The 15960-nt window shown below is 47.5% G+C and overlaps 1 protein-coding gene across 2 annotated transcripts in view; it reads left to right on the forward strand.

The window, feature by feature from the left end:
• The window catches only part of CTCF (CCCTC-binding factor), a 76861-nt gene extending 63985 nt beyond the window's left edge, over window positions 1-12876 (forward strand). The window contains exons 8-12 of one of the 2 annotated variants that reach the window (XM_034940447.3): window positions 206-366; window positions 2015-2197; window positions 3043-3178; window positions 10380-10541; window positions 11378-12876. In XM_034940447.3, coding sequence (XP_034796338.1) covers window positions 206-366; window positions 2015-2197; window positions 3043-3178; window positions 10380-10541; window positions 11378-11562 — 827 coding nt within the window. In that variant the 3' untranslated portion in view covers window positions 11563-12876. The remainder of the gene's footprint in view (window positions 1-205; window positions 367-2014; window positions 2198-3042; window positions 3179-10379; window positions 10542-11377) is intronic. The other variant, XM_034940448.3, reaches the window with a different exon arrangement.
• The last annotated feature ends 3084 nt before the right edge of the window (window positions 12877-15960 follow it).

The following is a 15960-nucleotide window of genomic DNA, read 5'->3' on the forward strand; positions in this document are numbered from 1 at the left end:
GAGGCTGAGGCGGGAGAATGGCATGAACCTGGGAGGTGGAGCTTACAGTGAGCTGAGATTGCGCCACTGCACTCCAGCCTGGGTGACAGAGCAAGACTCCGTCTCAAAAAAAAAAAAAAAAAGAATCAAGAGAAATGTATTAGTAACTAGTTAAAATGCTTGTTTGTGTTTTCACATTACCCTGGGCTTTTTACTGTGCTTTCAGGTGTCCACTTGCGAAAGCAGCATTCCTATATTGAGCAAGGCAAGAAATGCCGTTACTGTGATGCTGTGTTTCATGAGCGCTATGCCCTCATCCAGCATCAGAAGTCACACAAGAATGAGAAGCGCTTTAAGTGTGACCAGTGTGATTACGCTTGTAGACAGGTAGGAACCTTCATTGAAAGTTGTTGGTGCTTTCTCGGTGTCTGGTGTTATCAGAGGGCATTTACATATCTAGTACAGTGGCTATTTTTAAAGATAGTATTTTCAAACTGTGGATTATGAGGAATGTCACCAAAATCAAAGGTCATGCTCCTTGTCAATTGTGTCATCCCGGTGTCCAGATGATGTTTTATTCAGTCACAGCTTACCTCTTCCTTAAGCAGACATCTTTCTGAAAACTGTGGAAAGTAAGTCCAGGACTTGAGAGAGGGGAAGAATCTCATGCGGGGACATGACTCTTGGTAGGGAGCCAAAGAAGGAGCTCAGCAGGAATAAGCAGCTCTATCTGTGCTACAATTATGGAAGCAGTTGTGCACCACACTAAAAATACCTTTATCAAGCCGGGCGCAGTGGCTCACACCTGTAACCCTAGCACTTTGGGAGGCCGAGATAGGCAACAGAGAGAGACCCCATCTCTACAAAAAGAAAAAATTAGGGCCGGGCGCGGTGGCTCGAGCGCCTGTAATCCCAGCACTTTGGGAGGCTGAGGTGGGCGGATCACTTGAGGTCAGGAACTTGAGAGCAGCCTGGCCAACACGGTGAAACCCCGCCTCTACTAAAAATACAAAAATTAGCCGGGCATGGTGATGGACGCCTATAATCCCAGCTACTCTGGAAGCTGAGGCAGGAGAATCGCTTGAACCTGGGGCGGAGGTTGCATTGAGCCGAGATTGCCACTGCGCTCCAGCCTGGGTGGCAGAGCGAGACTCTGTCTCCAAAAGAAAAAGAAAAAATTAGCTGGGGCCAGGCACGGTGACTCACACCTGTAATCCCAGCACTTTGGGAAGCCAAGGCAGGCAGATCATTTGAGGTTGGGAGTTCAAGACCAGCCTGGCCAACCTGGTGAAATCCCATCTCTACTAAAAAAAAAAAAAAAAAACATGAAGTTCGGCCGGGCGCGGTGGCTCACGCCTGTAATCCCAGCACTTTGGGAGGCCGAGGCAGGTGGATCACGAGGTCAGGAGATCAAGACCATCCTAGCTAACACAGTGAAACCCCGTCTCTACAAAAAATTAGCTGGGCGTGGTGGTGGGTGCCTGTAGTCCCAGCTACTCCAGAGGCTGAGGCAGGTGAATGGCATGAACCCAGTGAGCCGAGATTGCGCCACTGCACTCCAGCCTGGGCGACAGAGCGAGACTCCATCTCAAAAAAAAAAAAAAAAAAAAAGTCAGCTGGGTGTGGTGGCAGGCACCTGTAATCGCAGCTACTCAAGAGGCTGAGGCAGGAGAATTGCTTGAACCCGGGAGGTGGAGGTTGCAGCGAGCCAAGATCGCGCCACTGCACTCCATCCTGGGCGATAGAGCGAGACTCCGTCTCAAAAAAAAACAAAAAAAATTAGCCAGGCATGGTGGCTCATACCTATGGTCCCATTTTGAAGCTGCAGTAAGCCATGATCACACCACTGCTCTCCAGACTTTGCAACAGAGCAAGACCCTGTCTCTAAATATATAGCTTTATCATCTCAACAAGCCGTGTGGAGTCTAGACCTAGCTTGGGTGAGAAATACCTGTTGGCCACATGCATGCAGGTGGCAGCTGGGGCAGTAGCCCCATGAGCAGGCTCTGAGGGCTTTCCCCCTATGCCGTTTCAGGAGAGGCACATGATCATGCACAAGCGCACTCACACCGGGGAGAAGCCTTACGCCTGCAGCCACTGCGATAAGACCTTCCGCCAGAAGCAGCTTCTCGACATGCACTTCAAGCGCTATCACGACCCCAACTTCGTCCCTGCGGCCTTTGTCTGTTCTAAGTGTGGGAAAACATTTACACGTCGGGTAAGGGTCAGAACTTCACTTTGCCTGTTACGATACTGAATATTGGATTTTTGGTCTTCCTCTGCAGAGCATGGTAGTTTTTTTCACTGAGGTTATAAACAGAGATGCTCCATTGTTTGGAAAGGGTTAGTCATCCCCATCTTGATGTTTCTATCCATGTGTGAACCCTTCCACTGATGGGGAACACAGTATCTTTGAATAGATTGATTGCATAAAGAAATTTCCTGGCCAGGCGCGGTGGCTCACGCCTGTAATCCCAGCACTTTGGGAGGCCAAGGTGGGTGGATCACGAGGTCAGGAGATCGAGACCATCCTGGCTAACATGGTGAAACACCGTCTCTACTAAAAATACAAAAAATTAGCCGGGTGCGGTGGCGGGCCCCTGTACTCCCAGGAGGCTGAGGCAGGAGGATGGCGTGTACCCGGGGGGCAGAGCTTGCAGTGATCCGAGATCGCACCACTGCACTCCAGCCTGGGTGAAAGAGCAAGACTCCGTCTCAAAAAAAAAAAAAAAATTTCCTTAGGTGGATTGAAACCTGCACCCCACCCCACCCCACCCTTAGCTAGCTGTAGCCTGTTCTGGGTCTTCTCTTGGGGGCTCTGTTAGATCTTGACAGAACTAAGAGCTGGTCTGATCCTCCCCCATCTCTGTCTGCAGGCTGCTGAGCCTCCCCTCAGAGAACCCAGCCTTATCCATTTCCCCTGAGCAGAGACAGCGTGTTCAGGACACACTTAGCAGATACTAGAATTTTTAGGCTTAATATGGATTTTATTAAAGTAAATAACTTCCAATCTGATCTTAGCTTTTTTAGTGGTGTGAAAGAGGATTTTGTTCTTTTTGTTAGAATACCATGGCAAGACATGCTGATAATTGTGCTGGCCCAGATGGCGTAGAGGGGGAAAATGGAGGAGAAACGAAGAAGAGTAAACGTGGAAGAAAAAGAAAGATGCGCTCTAAGAAAGAAGATTCCTCTGACAGTGGTAAGTGACTTGTTCCTTGATTTGCTTACTATGGCAGGCTTTGGAGCCCAGTTTCCAGTGTATTTATGTATGGATATGCTGGGATGTAGAGGCGGGCACACACTCTTCCTTTCTTTAAACTTCTCATCTCCTAACGTCTATTTACAACAGCAGTTAGTGTTTTTCTGGGGCATATTTTCTTTTCTCCTCGTGGCATTCCGCTTATTAATGCCCTTTTTTTTGTTGTTGTTGTTTTTTTTTTTTGAGACGGAGTCTCGCTCTATCGCCCAGGCTGGAGTGCACTGGCGCGATCTCGGCTCACTGCAAGCTCTGCCTCCCGGGTTCACGCCATTCTCCTGCCTCAGCCTCCCGAGTAGCTGTGACTACAGGCGCCCACCACCACGCCTGGCTAATTTTTTTGTATTTTTTAGTAGAGACGGGGTTTCACCGTGTTAGCCAGAATGGTCTCGATCTCCTCACCTCGTGATCCGCCCTCCTCAACCTCCCAAAGTGCTGGGATTACAGGTGTGAGCCGCTGCGCCCGGCCATTATTAATGCCTTATACGTAATCTTGAGTTAAAGCAAAATTAATATTTTTATTCAGTTTATTCAAATTTGTGATATTCTAAGGCCAGCAGAGTTTCTTTTCCTATGTTCTTAACTTTTACATTTAAGAAGCTGGTCTAGATAAGAGCAGTGAATCTAATGGACATGAAGAAGGTTGTTTAAGCATCTTCACTTACGGTTTGACTGCCTGTGTCAGCCTAACCTTGAGAGGTGCTGATCAAGTCAGTGAAGGTCAGCCTTTCTCTTCCTACCTTAATCTCTCCATTTAAAGTTTAAAATCTTGCCTATTTTCCTACCACAGGTACTCTTTGGAGTGTTTTTTGCCTCTCTAGTCATGAAACCCAGGCAGGAGGTTGTGCTTAGAAGTGCCAAGCCTCGGTCGGGCACAGTGGCTCATGCCTGTAATCCCAGCACTTTGGGAGACAAAGATGGGCAGATCACTTGAGGTCAGGAGTTCGAGACCAGCCTGGGGAACATGGCAAAACCTTGTCTCTACAAAAAATTTAAAAATTAGCCAGGTGTGGTGGTACATGCCGATAGTCCCAGCTACTCGAGAGGCTGAGGTGGGAGAATCACCTGAGCCCGGGAAATTGAGGCTGCAGTGAGCTGTGATCACGCCACTGCCTTCCAGTCTGGTCGTCGAAGTGAGACCTTGTCTCCAAAAAAAAGAAAAAGTGCCAAGCCTCACAAAGAGGGTGGAGGAACAAGAGTCTTGGTAACTTGGAGGCCACATTTAATTACACAAACATGTTCAGAGTGTTAGATTCTGTAGTGTGGATATCTAGGTTGCTGGCATCCAGGTGGGAAGGCACCTCTGTAACTAAAGACTTAAGGTATGGATGGAAAAGGTGGTAGAGAGTTTGGTTTTAGGAAATGGACTTCCCAGAAGCACCATTAAACTGGAGAGATTATAGATGATGCCTGATAGTCTAGGGATTCTTCATATTGTGTTTTGCACTGGTTGTCAGTAGAAATAGTGGGGAGGGGTTGAGATTTTTGAGAAGGAACATATTGGAGAACTTTAGTGACTTTATTGGGCTTTTTTTGTTCTTTGTTTGTTTTGTTTTTTTTTTTTTTTTTTTTTTTTTTGAGACAGCATCTCCCTCTTGTTGCCCAGGCTGGAGTGCAGTAGTGCGATCTCTGCTCACTGCAACCTCCACCTTCTGGGTTCAAGCGATTCTCCTGCTCAGCCTCCCAGGTAGCTGGGATTACAGGCATGCCCCACCACACCCTATTAATTTTTGTATTTTTAGTAGAGATAGGGTTTCACCATGTTGGCCAGGCTGGTCCAGAACCCCTGACCTCAGGTGATCCATCCGCCTCGGCCTCCCAAAGTGCTGGGATTACAGGTGTGAGCCACTGTGCCCGGCTGTTTTTTTGTTTTTAAATAGAGATGGGGTCCCACTGTGTGGCCCAGGCTGGTCTCGTAACTCCTGGGCTCAAGTGATCCTCCTGCCTCGACCTCCCAATGTGCTGGGATTATAGGCATGAGCCACTGCACCCAGCTACTTTATGGGTTTTATTGTAAAACTTTCTCATGAAAGCACTAAGCTGTTTATGTTTGGATCTGTAACAAGGTCCCCCCCACCCCCCCTTTTTTTTCCTTTTTTTAAATGGAGTATCCGTTTTAAGTAGCATCTTCTTCAGTCACTGGGTGTTAAGTGTATGCCTCCTTTAAGATGTCAGTTTGTAGCCGGTCATGGTGGCTCACGCCTGTAATCCCAGCACTTCGGTAGGCCAAGGCAGGCAGATCACCTTAGCTCAGGAGTTCAAGACCAGCCTGGGGAACATGGCAAAACCCTGTTATCTACAAAAAAATACAAAAATCAGCAGGGGGTTGTGGCCTGCGCCTGCGGTCCCAGCTACCTGGGAGGCTGAGGTGGGAGGATGGCTTGAGCCCAGTAGGTTGAGCTGCAGTGAACTGAGATAGTGTCACTGCACTCCAGCCTGGGTAACAGAGCGAGACCCTGTCTCCAAAAAAAAAAAGGGGGAAAAAAATTATTGCAGTGAACTGTTGGGGGTTTTCAGAAATGTTGGGAGACTCCCAGATATTACCAGTGATCAGATAATCTTAACCTTGGGGATCCCTATAGTTGTTCTTAGTTGCAAAGCCGCCTGCTGCCAGACTCTGTCCTATGTCCTGCTTTCTCCTGATACTGCCTTGTTCACTTCTGTGGTTCATCTCCAGGAAGACCAGCTTCTTTCCCTAATTGTATGTAACCAGAAGCATCTTTAGTCTAAAGAGATTATTGATAGCTTCTGATAGATTTCTACAGTTCTGTGTTCTGTCTGCTGCTGGTTAGTAGAGCATGGAATTAGGTTCCAGGCCTTATACCTAGTGACTCTTTATCTCCCCCAGAAAAGGGACGTCAGCCTGGGCTCCATGCCACTGTTGGCCATGCAGTCTTACTTGTCCTGACCCAGAAGTTCTGCCTGTCGGCTGTCTACAGAGATTGACCAGCAGATGGTCTACTGCTGTTTTCAAGGCTTTTTGCTGACATACCACCAAGCCAATAAGCCTTTGATCCTGTTAGCTTGCTTTTGTGTGCTTTTCCCCCCAATTCTGACTGAATTTGTTTAGTTTTCTAGGCATTGGGCCAACTTAGGCAATAGAGGGCTTGAAGAAGTTCAGCAGGGAAGCATCTCTCGTTCTTGACACACTGCCACCTATCTATGTATTCCCCACGTTTTCACTTAGGATTTCAGTCACTTGAGAAATAAGGCATTTTATCTGGAAGATCAGGAGTTTACCCACAGATCTCTAAATTTAAACATTTTGTTCCAGAGAAAGAGAGTGCACGTTAATAACCCGTGCTTTCTAGAGGAAGGCAGGCAGTGTACATTTTGTGCCGCAGCCATGGGGGAGGGATAACAAAAGCTCTTTGGCTGCCTGCAGATGTGGGTGCCAGAACAGCCCCAGACTGAGGGCAGAGGTTTGAATTCTACCTGCTGTGACTTAGCTGTGCATTGCAATCACTTAGTTTCTCACTTTTTCTATAAAATGAGGGTAACACCCTCATTCAATGAAGTACTGAAGCCTAAGTGGAAAATGGTGAATTTTTAAATTGTGATGTTTGCTATAAGTAAAAGCTGTGTTTGTGGTAGACTATAGGTTACGGAGCAGGATTACATGAGTTCCGTGAGTACTGTTGATCCCCAGGTCACTATTAAATGGAGTGAGAATGTTACAGAAATTACTCAGGGAAACTTGAGTCTCAGCTGGTCAGATGTCCCAGGTCACGTACCTAGTAAGAGATCTGAGACTCAGCCTCGTTGCCTGGCTCCTCGTCAGTATTCTTTATACAATAGTTTCCTCACTTTCATGTACCACTTATTTTACCACGAATGGACTATTGTGGCATTAGGGAGGAGAGCAAGAGGGTTGGAAATGACACATTGGGTCTAGTACAGCTGGGAATTAAGTCCAAAAACTTGACCTTAAAAGAGAATCAATAATAGTTTCAAAAGAACTCTTGCTACTTACCTTAGTAAATAGGACCTCACAATGCGTAAGAATTTCTGGCCAGCCGTGATGGATGAAGCCTGTAATCCTAACACTTTGGGAGGTCAGGAGTTAGAAGCTTCAGTGAGCTATGACCGCACCAGTGCACTCCAGCCTGGGTGACAGAACAAGACCCCGCCTCAAAAAAAAAGAAAAAGAATTTCCGTCTTGTCCCCTGACACACACACACACACACACACACACACACACTCACTCACTCTTACCCTTCCTGCCCACTTAGAGATGAGCAGAACCACATCTCCAAGGGTCCATTTCCGGCTTAGTGTCCTGCTTTATCCTGGTATAGTAGGTAGGGGGATCATGAGAATTTGAAATTCGGTATTGTGTTGAGTCAAAAAAGGGTCTAAAGCTAAAAGGAAAAAGTAATAGCCAATCCCACATAAAATGTGAATAATAGTATTCAAGTCGATTTGCTTCATTCTGTTGTAATACCTGTTTATTATATTAATCCTGATAGCAAAAATTCCAGCGAAAGCATTTTTATTTATTATTTTTTGGAACCTCACACCCTGCTCCCCTAAAAGCATTTTTAAATGGGCTTTTGTTTTGTTTTTAGTTTTTATTTATTTTTGTTGTTATTTGTTTGTTTTTCCCAGACAAAGTCTTATTCTGTCACCCAGGCTGGAGTGTAGTGGAGTGATCTCAGCTCACTGCAACCTCTGCCTCCCAGGTTCAAGTGATTCTCATACCTCAGCCTCCTAAGTAGCTAGGATTACAGGTGCCCGCCATCACAGCTGGCTAATTTTTGTATTTTTAGTAGAGACGGGGTTTCACCATGTTGGCCTGGCTGGTCTCAAAGTCCTGACTTCAGGTGATCCACCCACCTCGGCCTCCTAAAGTGCTGGGATTACAGGCGTGAGCCACCGTTCCCAGCCTAAATGGGCTTTTTTTTTTTTTTTTTTTTTTACACAGGATCTCACTGTATCACCCAGGCTGAATACAGTGGTGAAATCACAGCACGCTGCAGCCTCTACCTCCCTGGCTTAAGCAGGCCTCTTGCCTCCGTCTCTTGAGTAGCTGGGACTACAGACACACACCACCGTGTCCTGCTAATTTCTTCCTTTTTTTTTTTTTTCTTATTTTTTTTCCTTGAGACGGAATCTCACTCTGTTGCCCAGGCTGGAGTGCAATGGCGTGATCTCAGCTCACTGCAACCTCCACCTCTCGGGTTCAAGCAATTCTTCTGCCTCAGCCTCCCGAGTAGCTGGGATTACAGGTGCCGCCACCACGCCTAGCTAATTTTTGTATTTTTAGTAGAGACGGGGTTTTACCATGTTGGCCAGGCTTGTCTCGAACTCCTAACCTCAGGTGATCCACCTGCCTCAACCTCCCAAAGTGCTGGGATTACAGGCATGAGCCACTGCGCTGGGCAAATTTTGTTTTTGTTTTTGTTTGTTTGTTTTTTTGAGACGGAGTCTTGCTCTGTTGCCAGGCTGGAGTGCAGTGGCGCAATCTCGGCTCACTGCAACCTCTGCCTCCTGGGTTCCTGGGTTCAAGTGATTCCACTGCCTCAGCCTCCCGAGTAGCTGGGACTACAGGCATGCATCATCACACCCGGCTAATTTTTTGTATTTTAGTAGAGACAGGGTTTCACCATGTTGACGAGGATGGTCTCGATCTCCTGACCTTGTGATCCACCCGCCTCAGCCTCCCAAAGTGCTGGGATTACAGGTGTGAGCCACCATGCCTGGCCACCTTTTGTTTTTTTGTTTTTTTTAAAGTAGAGACGGGGTTTCACCATATTTGCCAGGCTGGTCTCGAACTCTTGACCTCAAGTGAGCTGCCCACCTTGCCCTCCCAAAGTGCTGGGATTTACAGGCATGAGCCATCACACGGAGTCAATTTCGTTTTTGTTTTTTGTTTGTTTGTTTGTTTGTTTTTCTCTGGAGACAGAGTTTCACTCTTGTGGCCCAGGCTGGAGTGCAGTGGCGGATCTCAGCTCACCGCAACCTCCGCCTCCCAGGTTCAAGTGATTCTTCTGCCTCAGCCTCCCGAGTAGCTGGGATTACAGGTATGCGCCACCACACCCAGCTAATTTTATATTTTTAGTAGAGTCAGGGTTTCTCCATGTTGGACAGGCTGGTCTCAAACTCCCAACCTCAGGTGATACACCCACCTCAGCCTCCCAAAGTACTGGGATTACAGGTGTGAGCCACCGCGCCCAGCTGCCAGTTTCTTATTTCTTGTAGAGATAAGGTCTCACTATGTTACCCAAGCTGGTCTTGAACTCCTGAACATGAGTGATCCTCCAACCTCAGCCTCCCAAAGTGCTGGGATTACAAGTGTGAACCACCGTGCCCAACCTTAAATTGATTTTTCTTAATAATTGGCTGAGGATGCTGGCTCACACCTGTAATCCCAGCACTTTGGGAGGCAGAAGCAGGCAGATTGCCTGAGGTCAGGAGTTTGAGACCAGCCTGGCCAACATGGCGAAACCCCATCTCTACAAAAAATACAAAGATTATCTGGATGGGCTGGGCACGTTGGCTCATGCCTGTAATCCCAGCACTTTGGGAGGCCGAGGCAGGTGGATCACCTGAGGTCAGGAATTCAAGACCAGCCTGACCAATATGGTGAAACCCCATCTGTACTAAAAATACAAAAATCAGCCGGGTGTGGTGGCGTATGCCTGTAGTCACAGCTACTCAGGAGGCTGAGACAGGAGAATTAAACCCAGGTTGCAGAGGTTGCAGTGAGCTGAGATCGTGCCACTGCATTCCAGCCTGGGCGACAGAGTGAGACTCTGTCTCAAAAAAAAAAAAGAAGGAAAAAAAATTACCTGGGCATGGTGGTGCATGCCTGTAGTCCCGGCCACTCAGGAGGCTGAGCAACGAGAATTGCTTGAATCTGGGAGGCAGAGATTGCAGTGAGCCGAGATCGCGCCACTGCACTCCAGCCTGGGCAATAGAGTGAGACTGTCTCAAAAAAAAAAAAAAAGAAAGAAAGAAAATATATATATGTGTGTGTGTGTGTGTGTGTGTGTGTGTGTGTGTGTGTGTGTGTGTGTGTGTGTGTATGTGTATATATATGTATATATAAAACAAGACTTCAAATAATATATAATTGTTTTCTTTCATCTTCCACCACCCTTCTCCTTGCCCCACCACCTGTGCTTCCTGATTTCATGAAAAGAAAATGCTGAACCAGATCTGGACGACAATGAGGATGAGGAGGAGCCTGCCGTAGAAATTGAACCTGAGCCAGAGCCTCAGCCTGTGACCCCAGCCCCACCACCCGCCAAGAAGCGGAGAGGACGACCCCCTGGCAGAACCAACCAGCCCAAACAGAACCAGCGTAAGTTGTTCATCTCTGCTCTGGAGGCTGGCGTCTTCTCCGAGCATGTGGGGGAGCCAGATGGGTCCTTGTTCTTTGGGGAGGTGGGAACTAAGCCATGAGAACAAGTTAAGGGCATGTCGAGAACAAACTCTCAGGAAATGGCTTTTTAGGAGTTTTTACTGAGGAACATCTGAGGAAGTCTTTAGAGGCCTGTTACATTTCAAGAAGAAGTCCAGAGTAGAAGGGTACTTGTGTTCTGCAAGATGGGTACTGTTAATGTGGGCGGGTTTTGAAAAACAACCAAAGTCACAGTCAGCTGGCAGAATGGATGCGGTAATGAATATAAAAGAGCCAAATCGTAAAGGGTGGAGAGGGAAAGCAGTTTCTGCACTGAGATTGCCCCTTCTAAGAAACTCAGGGTCAGGCGGTGGCTCATGCCTGTGATCCCAGCACTTTGGGGGGCCAAGGCGGGAGGATCACCTGAGGTCAGTAGTTCCATACCAGCCTGGTCAACATGGTGAAACCCCGTCTCTGCTAAAAATACAAAAATTAGCCAGGCGTAGGGGTGGGCACCTGTAGTCCCATCTACTCAGGAGGCTGAGGCAGGAGAATTGCTTTAACCCGGGGGGCAGAGGTTGCAGTGAGCCGAGATCATGCCAGTGCACTCCAGCCTGGTGATAGAGCAAGACTCCGTCTCAAAAAATAAAATAAAAAATAAATTGACTGTCTCTAGACCGCTATCTAATAAGGCTTTCCTGCATTGCTGACATCCCGTTCGCTGTCCGTCTAAAAGACCCTTGTGATTCTTGGGGCTTTAATGCACCATTTGTTCTGTCTGTGCTCTTCTTTGCCAGCAACAGCTATCATTCAGGTTGAAGACCAGAATACAGGTGCAATTGAGAACATTATAGTTGAAGTAAAAAAAGAGCCAGATGCTGAGCCCGCAGAGGGAGAGGAAGAGGAGGCCCAGCCAGCTGCCACAGATGCCCCCAACGGAGACCTCACGCCCGAGATGATCCTCAGCATGATGGACCGGTGATGGCGGAGCCTTGTGCGTCGCCAGGACTGCTCTGGGCTGTGTTTAAACGGCCCGCATCTTAATTTTTCCCCCTTCTTTCTTTTTTTGGCTTTGGGAAAAGCATCATTTTACCAAACATACCGAGAACGAAAACTTCAAGGATGATGTTAGAAAAAAATGTGATTTAACTAGAACTTGCTGTCTGATGTTAGCAAATCATGGAATGTTCTGAGTCCCCGAGGGTTTACTGTGAAGTGCTGAGGACAGTGTTGACGACTAACTCGTTTTCCTAGATGGAAACGGAGACATTGACCCCTCCCTCCATGTGGTAAACCACTCCAGAATGGCCACCAGGCTTCCCAGAGTTCTATGGTCTTCTTCCCAAGAGAGTTTTTAATTGTAAATGCATACTTGGGAAGGACTTAGACTTTTAAACTGTTTTTTGCTTTTGCTTTTCCCTGACTCCCTTTGCTTGGAGTCAGCTGCACACCAGTAGTATGGCATGCTACGATCAGGTTCTGTCCTGAAAGCTTTGCCTCTTTCTTGGCAAAGTTTCTGGTATGGTCAAGCTTGTAAATAACTTTTTTTACATTTTAATCTTTTCCATTAATTAAGAGGTTGAAAAGAAGTGCAGTGTAAGAAAACCCAGCATTTTAATTACTTGCAAATTAAGTTACCACAGACTCTGTAGTGTGTAAATGTTGACAAGGAATTGGATCACAATCATGTAGCAGAATGGCACCCAGACCACTGCCCACCAGTGATGGACACCCACGTGGCAGATCATGATTTCCAGCCCACGGAGCCAGCATTTGAACCTTGTATAATTAACTTTCAGTTATGATTTCCCATCGACATTTTCTTTGCCCTGTTTGTAGCTGATTGTTGTGTTTTATAAATCTTCTGTTAAGGCAGAAGGGTGATTATGAGTGGGTCACAGCAGCCCTTATAAGCTGGGCCAGAAAATTTCACTAGGTCAGTAATTTAAACCTTGGATCTTCAAAAAATAAAATAATAATGTGAAGCAAAACCAACTAAAAAGTGATTCTTGCACATGAACTGTCACATGTTTAAAAATGTGTTTTTTAGAGAGCCTCAGTCTTACTGATTTCAAACACTTTTTTCTTCTGTGTATTGCTTTTAAGAGAGCCATCAGTTAGCTATCAGACTCTAGGTTGATGCATTTTGTACTTAGCTGTACTGTGTGATATTTTTCATTATTTTAGGACGCCAACATGAGACCTGTAATAAAATATGTAATGGGGTTGAAAGCTGGGGAGGAGGATCTACTGCTGTACAGCTAATAAATCATAACGGATTAACAAGTGCTCCAAAGACTCCATCTTGCGTGATTCCTGCCTGCTTGAGGGATGTTGGGGGGCTGCATACATGGTTCCAGGCTGTGCAGGCTGCTGCCTTTCACAGGCAACCCCTGTTCCCTGGGATGGTACTTTCTCTAGCAGATGGGAGGATATGATCTTGGCGGGTGACTGGATATTGAGCGCATCCTGCTGTAACTGTTTTTTTGTTTGTTTGTTTGTTTGTTTTGTTTTTTGAGATGGAGTCTCGCTCTGTTGCCCAGGCTGGAGTGCAGTGGCGCAATCTCAGCTCACTGCAACCTCCACCTCCCAGGTTCACGCCATTCTCCTGCCTCAACCTCCCGAGTAGCTGGGACTACAGGCGCCTGCCACCATGCCTGGCCAATTTTTTGTATTTTTAGTAGAGACAGGGTTTCACTGTGTTAGCCAGGATGGTCTCGATCTCCTGACCTTGTGATCCGCCTGCCTAGGCCTCCGAAAGTGCTGGGATTACAGGCGTGAGCCACCACACCCAGCCCCTGCTATAACTTCTTAACTCCCCAAAATGTGTGTCTAAGTAGACAGGTGAGTAGATGGACAGCAGCCAGCTTCCATGATCCACTTGAGGAGTAAGTGCCCCATGCACAGAGTAGATGGGGCGTAGAGCTGCTTAGAGTGAAAGGGGCTGAGGGGAAGCTGTCTACTCAGGCTCTCAGCTCAAGGAGGCCTGGGATCAGATGTACCTGGAGCTCTGCCAGGTGTGAGGGAACAGAGAGGAGCTGGGCCCAGTCTGCCCTAGAGAAGTTCATTTGAAAGGAGAGAGACAGATGCACAACCACTGAGTAGTGAAGAGACCGTCTTAGATAATAGAGCTGCCTGGTAGCACTTCAGGAAGGTGGTTGGAAAGGGAGTTGTGTCGTGTTTGGAATCTTAGGCGTGAGTGGAAAATTATCTTGCTGCTGCTGCCATTCCTAGGCAGATTGCTTTGGCAAACCCACTTGAGGTGAAAGCTTAAACCACTTGAGTTTTTTAACCTAAATTCCAACTTAGGAGTTGTCAATTAGAAGTAACAGAGCAAAATGTGTGAAGCTTTTAGCTGGCTAGTGCTGTCCACACAGATGGGTCTCCCAGGAAAACGACCCAGGGCCTTCTGGGGCCTCGGGACTCAGCCAGGCAGTTAACTCGTTGGTCTGAAAGTTAGTGGTCTCAGGCTGTTGGAGCTTGAGTTCTATATCCCATCTACGGGTTTACCCGCCAGGGTACCCCCTACCAGCCAGCCAAAACTTTTTTTTTCTTTTTTTCTTTTTTTTTTTTGAGACGGAGTCTTGCTCTGTCACCCAAGCTGGAGTGCCGTGGCACAATCTTGGATCACTTCAACCTCCACCTCCTGGGTTCAAGGGATTCTCCTGCCTCAGCCTCCTGAGAAGCTGGGATTACAGGCACCCACCACCACACCTTGCTAATTTTTGTATTTTTAGTAGAGATGGGGTTTCACCATGTTGACCAGGCTGGTCTGGAACTCCTGACCTCAGGTGATCCGCCCGCCTCGGCCTCCCAAAGTTCTAGGATTACAGGCATGAGCCACCACACCCGGCCCCAACTTTTTTTTAATTCCAAGTTTTTTTTGAGACAGGGTCTCACTCTGTCACCTAGGCTGGGATGTGGTGGCACAATCAGCTCACTGTGACCTTGAACTAGGCTCAAGCAATCCTACCTCAGCCTCCTGGATAGCTGGGACTACGGGCCATGCCATCACACCTGGCTCATTTTTGTTTTTTTTTTTTTTTAGGTTTTTTTTTTTTTTTTAGAGATAGGATCTTGCTATGTTGCCCAGGCTAGTCTCAAAATCCTGAACTGAAGTGATCTTCCTGCCTCAGCCTCCAAAAGTGCTGGATTATAGGCATGAACCACCATTCCCAGCCACCTAAGCATATATAACCTCTTTGCAGAACAATGAGGCTCAGTTTTTCTGTATCTTCAACACAGCCTGTCATTCCTGATTGTATACATTCTGTTTGAAAGGTTTTTGTTTGCTTGCTTGTTTGTTTTGAGATGGAGTCTCGGTCTGTTGCCAGGCTGGAGTGCAGTGGCGCGATCTCGGCTCACTGCAACCTCTGCCTCCCAGTTTCAAGCAATTCTCCTGCCTCAGCCTCCCCAGTAGCTGGGAATACAGGCACGCACCACCACACCTGGCTAATTGTATTTTAATAGAGACAGAGTTTCACCATGTTGGCCAGGATGGTCTCAATCTCCTGACCTCGTGATCCGCCCGCCTCGGCCACCCGAAGTGCTGGGATTACAGGCGTGCACCACCATGCCCGGCCCTCTGTTAGAAAGTTTAAAAGTTTAAAAGTAGCCTCCCAGCTACTTGGGAGGCTGAGGCAGGAGAATTGCTTGAACCCGGGAGGCGGAGGTTGCAGTGAGCCAAGATTGCGCCACTGCACTCCAGCCTGGGTGACAGCGAGACTCCGTCTCAAAAAAAAAAAAAAAAAAAAGTTTAAAAGTGGATTTGTTTTAGCTGGAGAGGGGGCAAGAGAATTGACATCCTGATGGAGTTAAGGCTGAAAAGGGATCCTCCTGCTGCATAGCCCAGGATGCATCCTGTCTGTCCCTTAATTATAAAACCTTCAGCAGCAGAAGCCAGTTGTGTTACTGCTTCTGTTGACAGGGAAGTTCCTGAACCTGCATGCAGCTTCCTCAGTGTTAAGCCACAGAAGTAAAGAACCTTTGCCCCTTTCACCCCTAGGCTGGCATCACCATATTGCTGCCCAGCTCAGCAAGTACCTGAGCCCTTCTCTGACTTGTCAGGACCTGGTCTTTGAAAATCATCTGTGGTGAGCCTTATGGCAGCACCAAGGGGGCATAGCCCGGCCCACCTGGGAGGCAAGTCTCGCCCTCAGTCTGTGCTACCCAGAGCAGGCGAGGCTGATGCTCTTGGGAGCTTTGACATTTCCTGAATGCCCATGGAGTGGCATGCCATCCAGAACACAGACGGGCTTGAACAAGCTGACAGCTTCTCACTGAGTCACTGTCACTTGTAAGAACCGAGTCCCATGTGTTCACTTGGTCTCTGAGATCAGGTTTGCTGTGTTACTACCTCCCTGACCACCATCAGCCACGT

This window comes from Pan paniscus, chromosome 18 (assembly GCF_029289425.2).
Source record: "Pan paniscus chromosome 18, NHGRI_mPanPan1-v2.0_pri, whole genome shotgun sequence".
In the NCBI taxonomy this organism is placed as follows: Eukaryota; Metazoa; Chordata; class Mammalia; order Primates; family Hominidae; genus Pan; species Pan paniscus.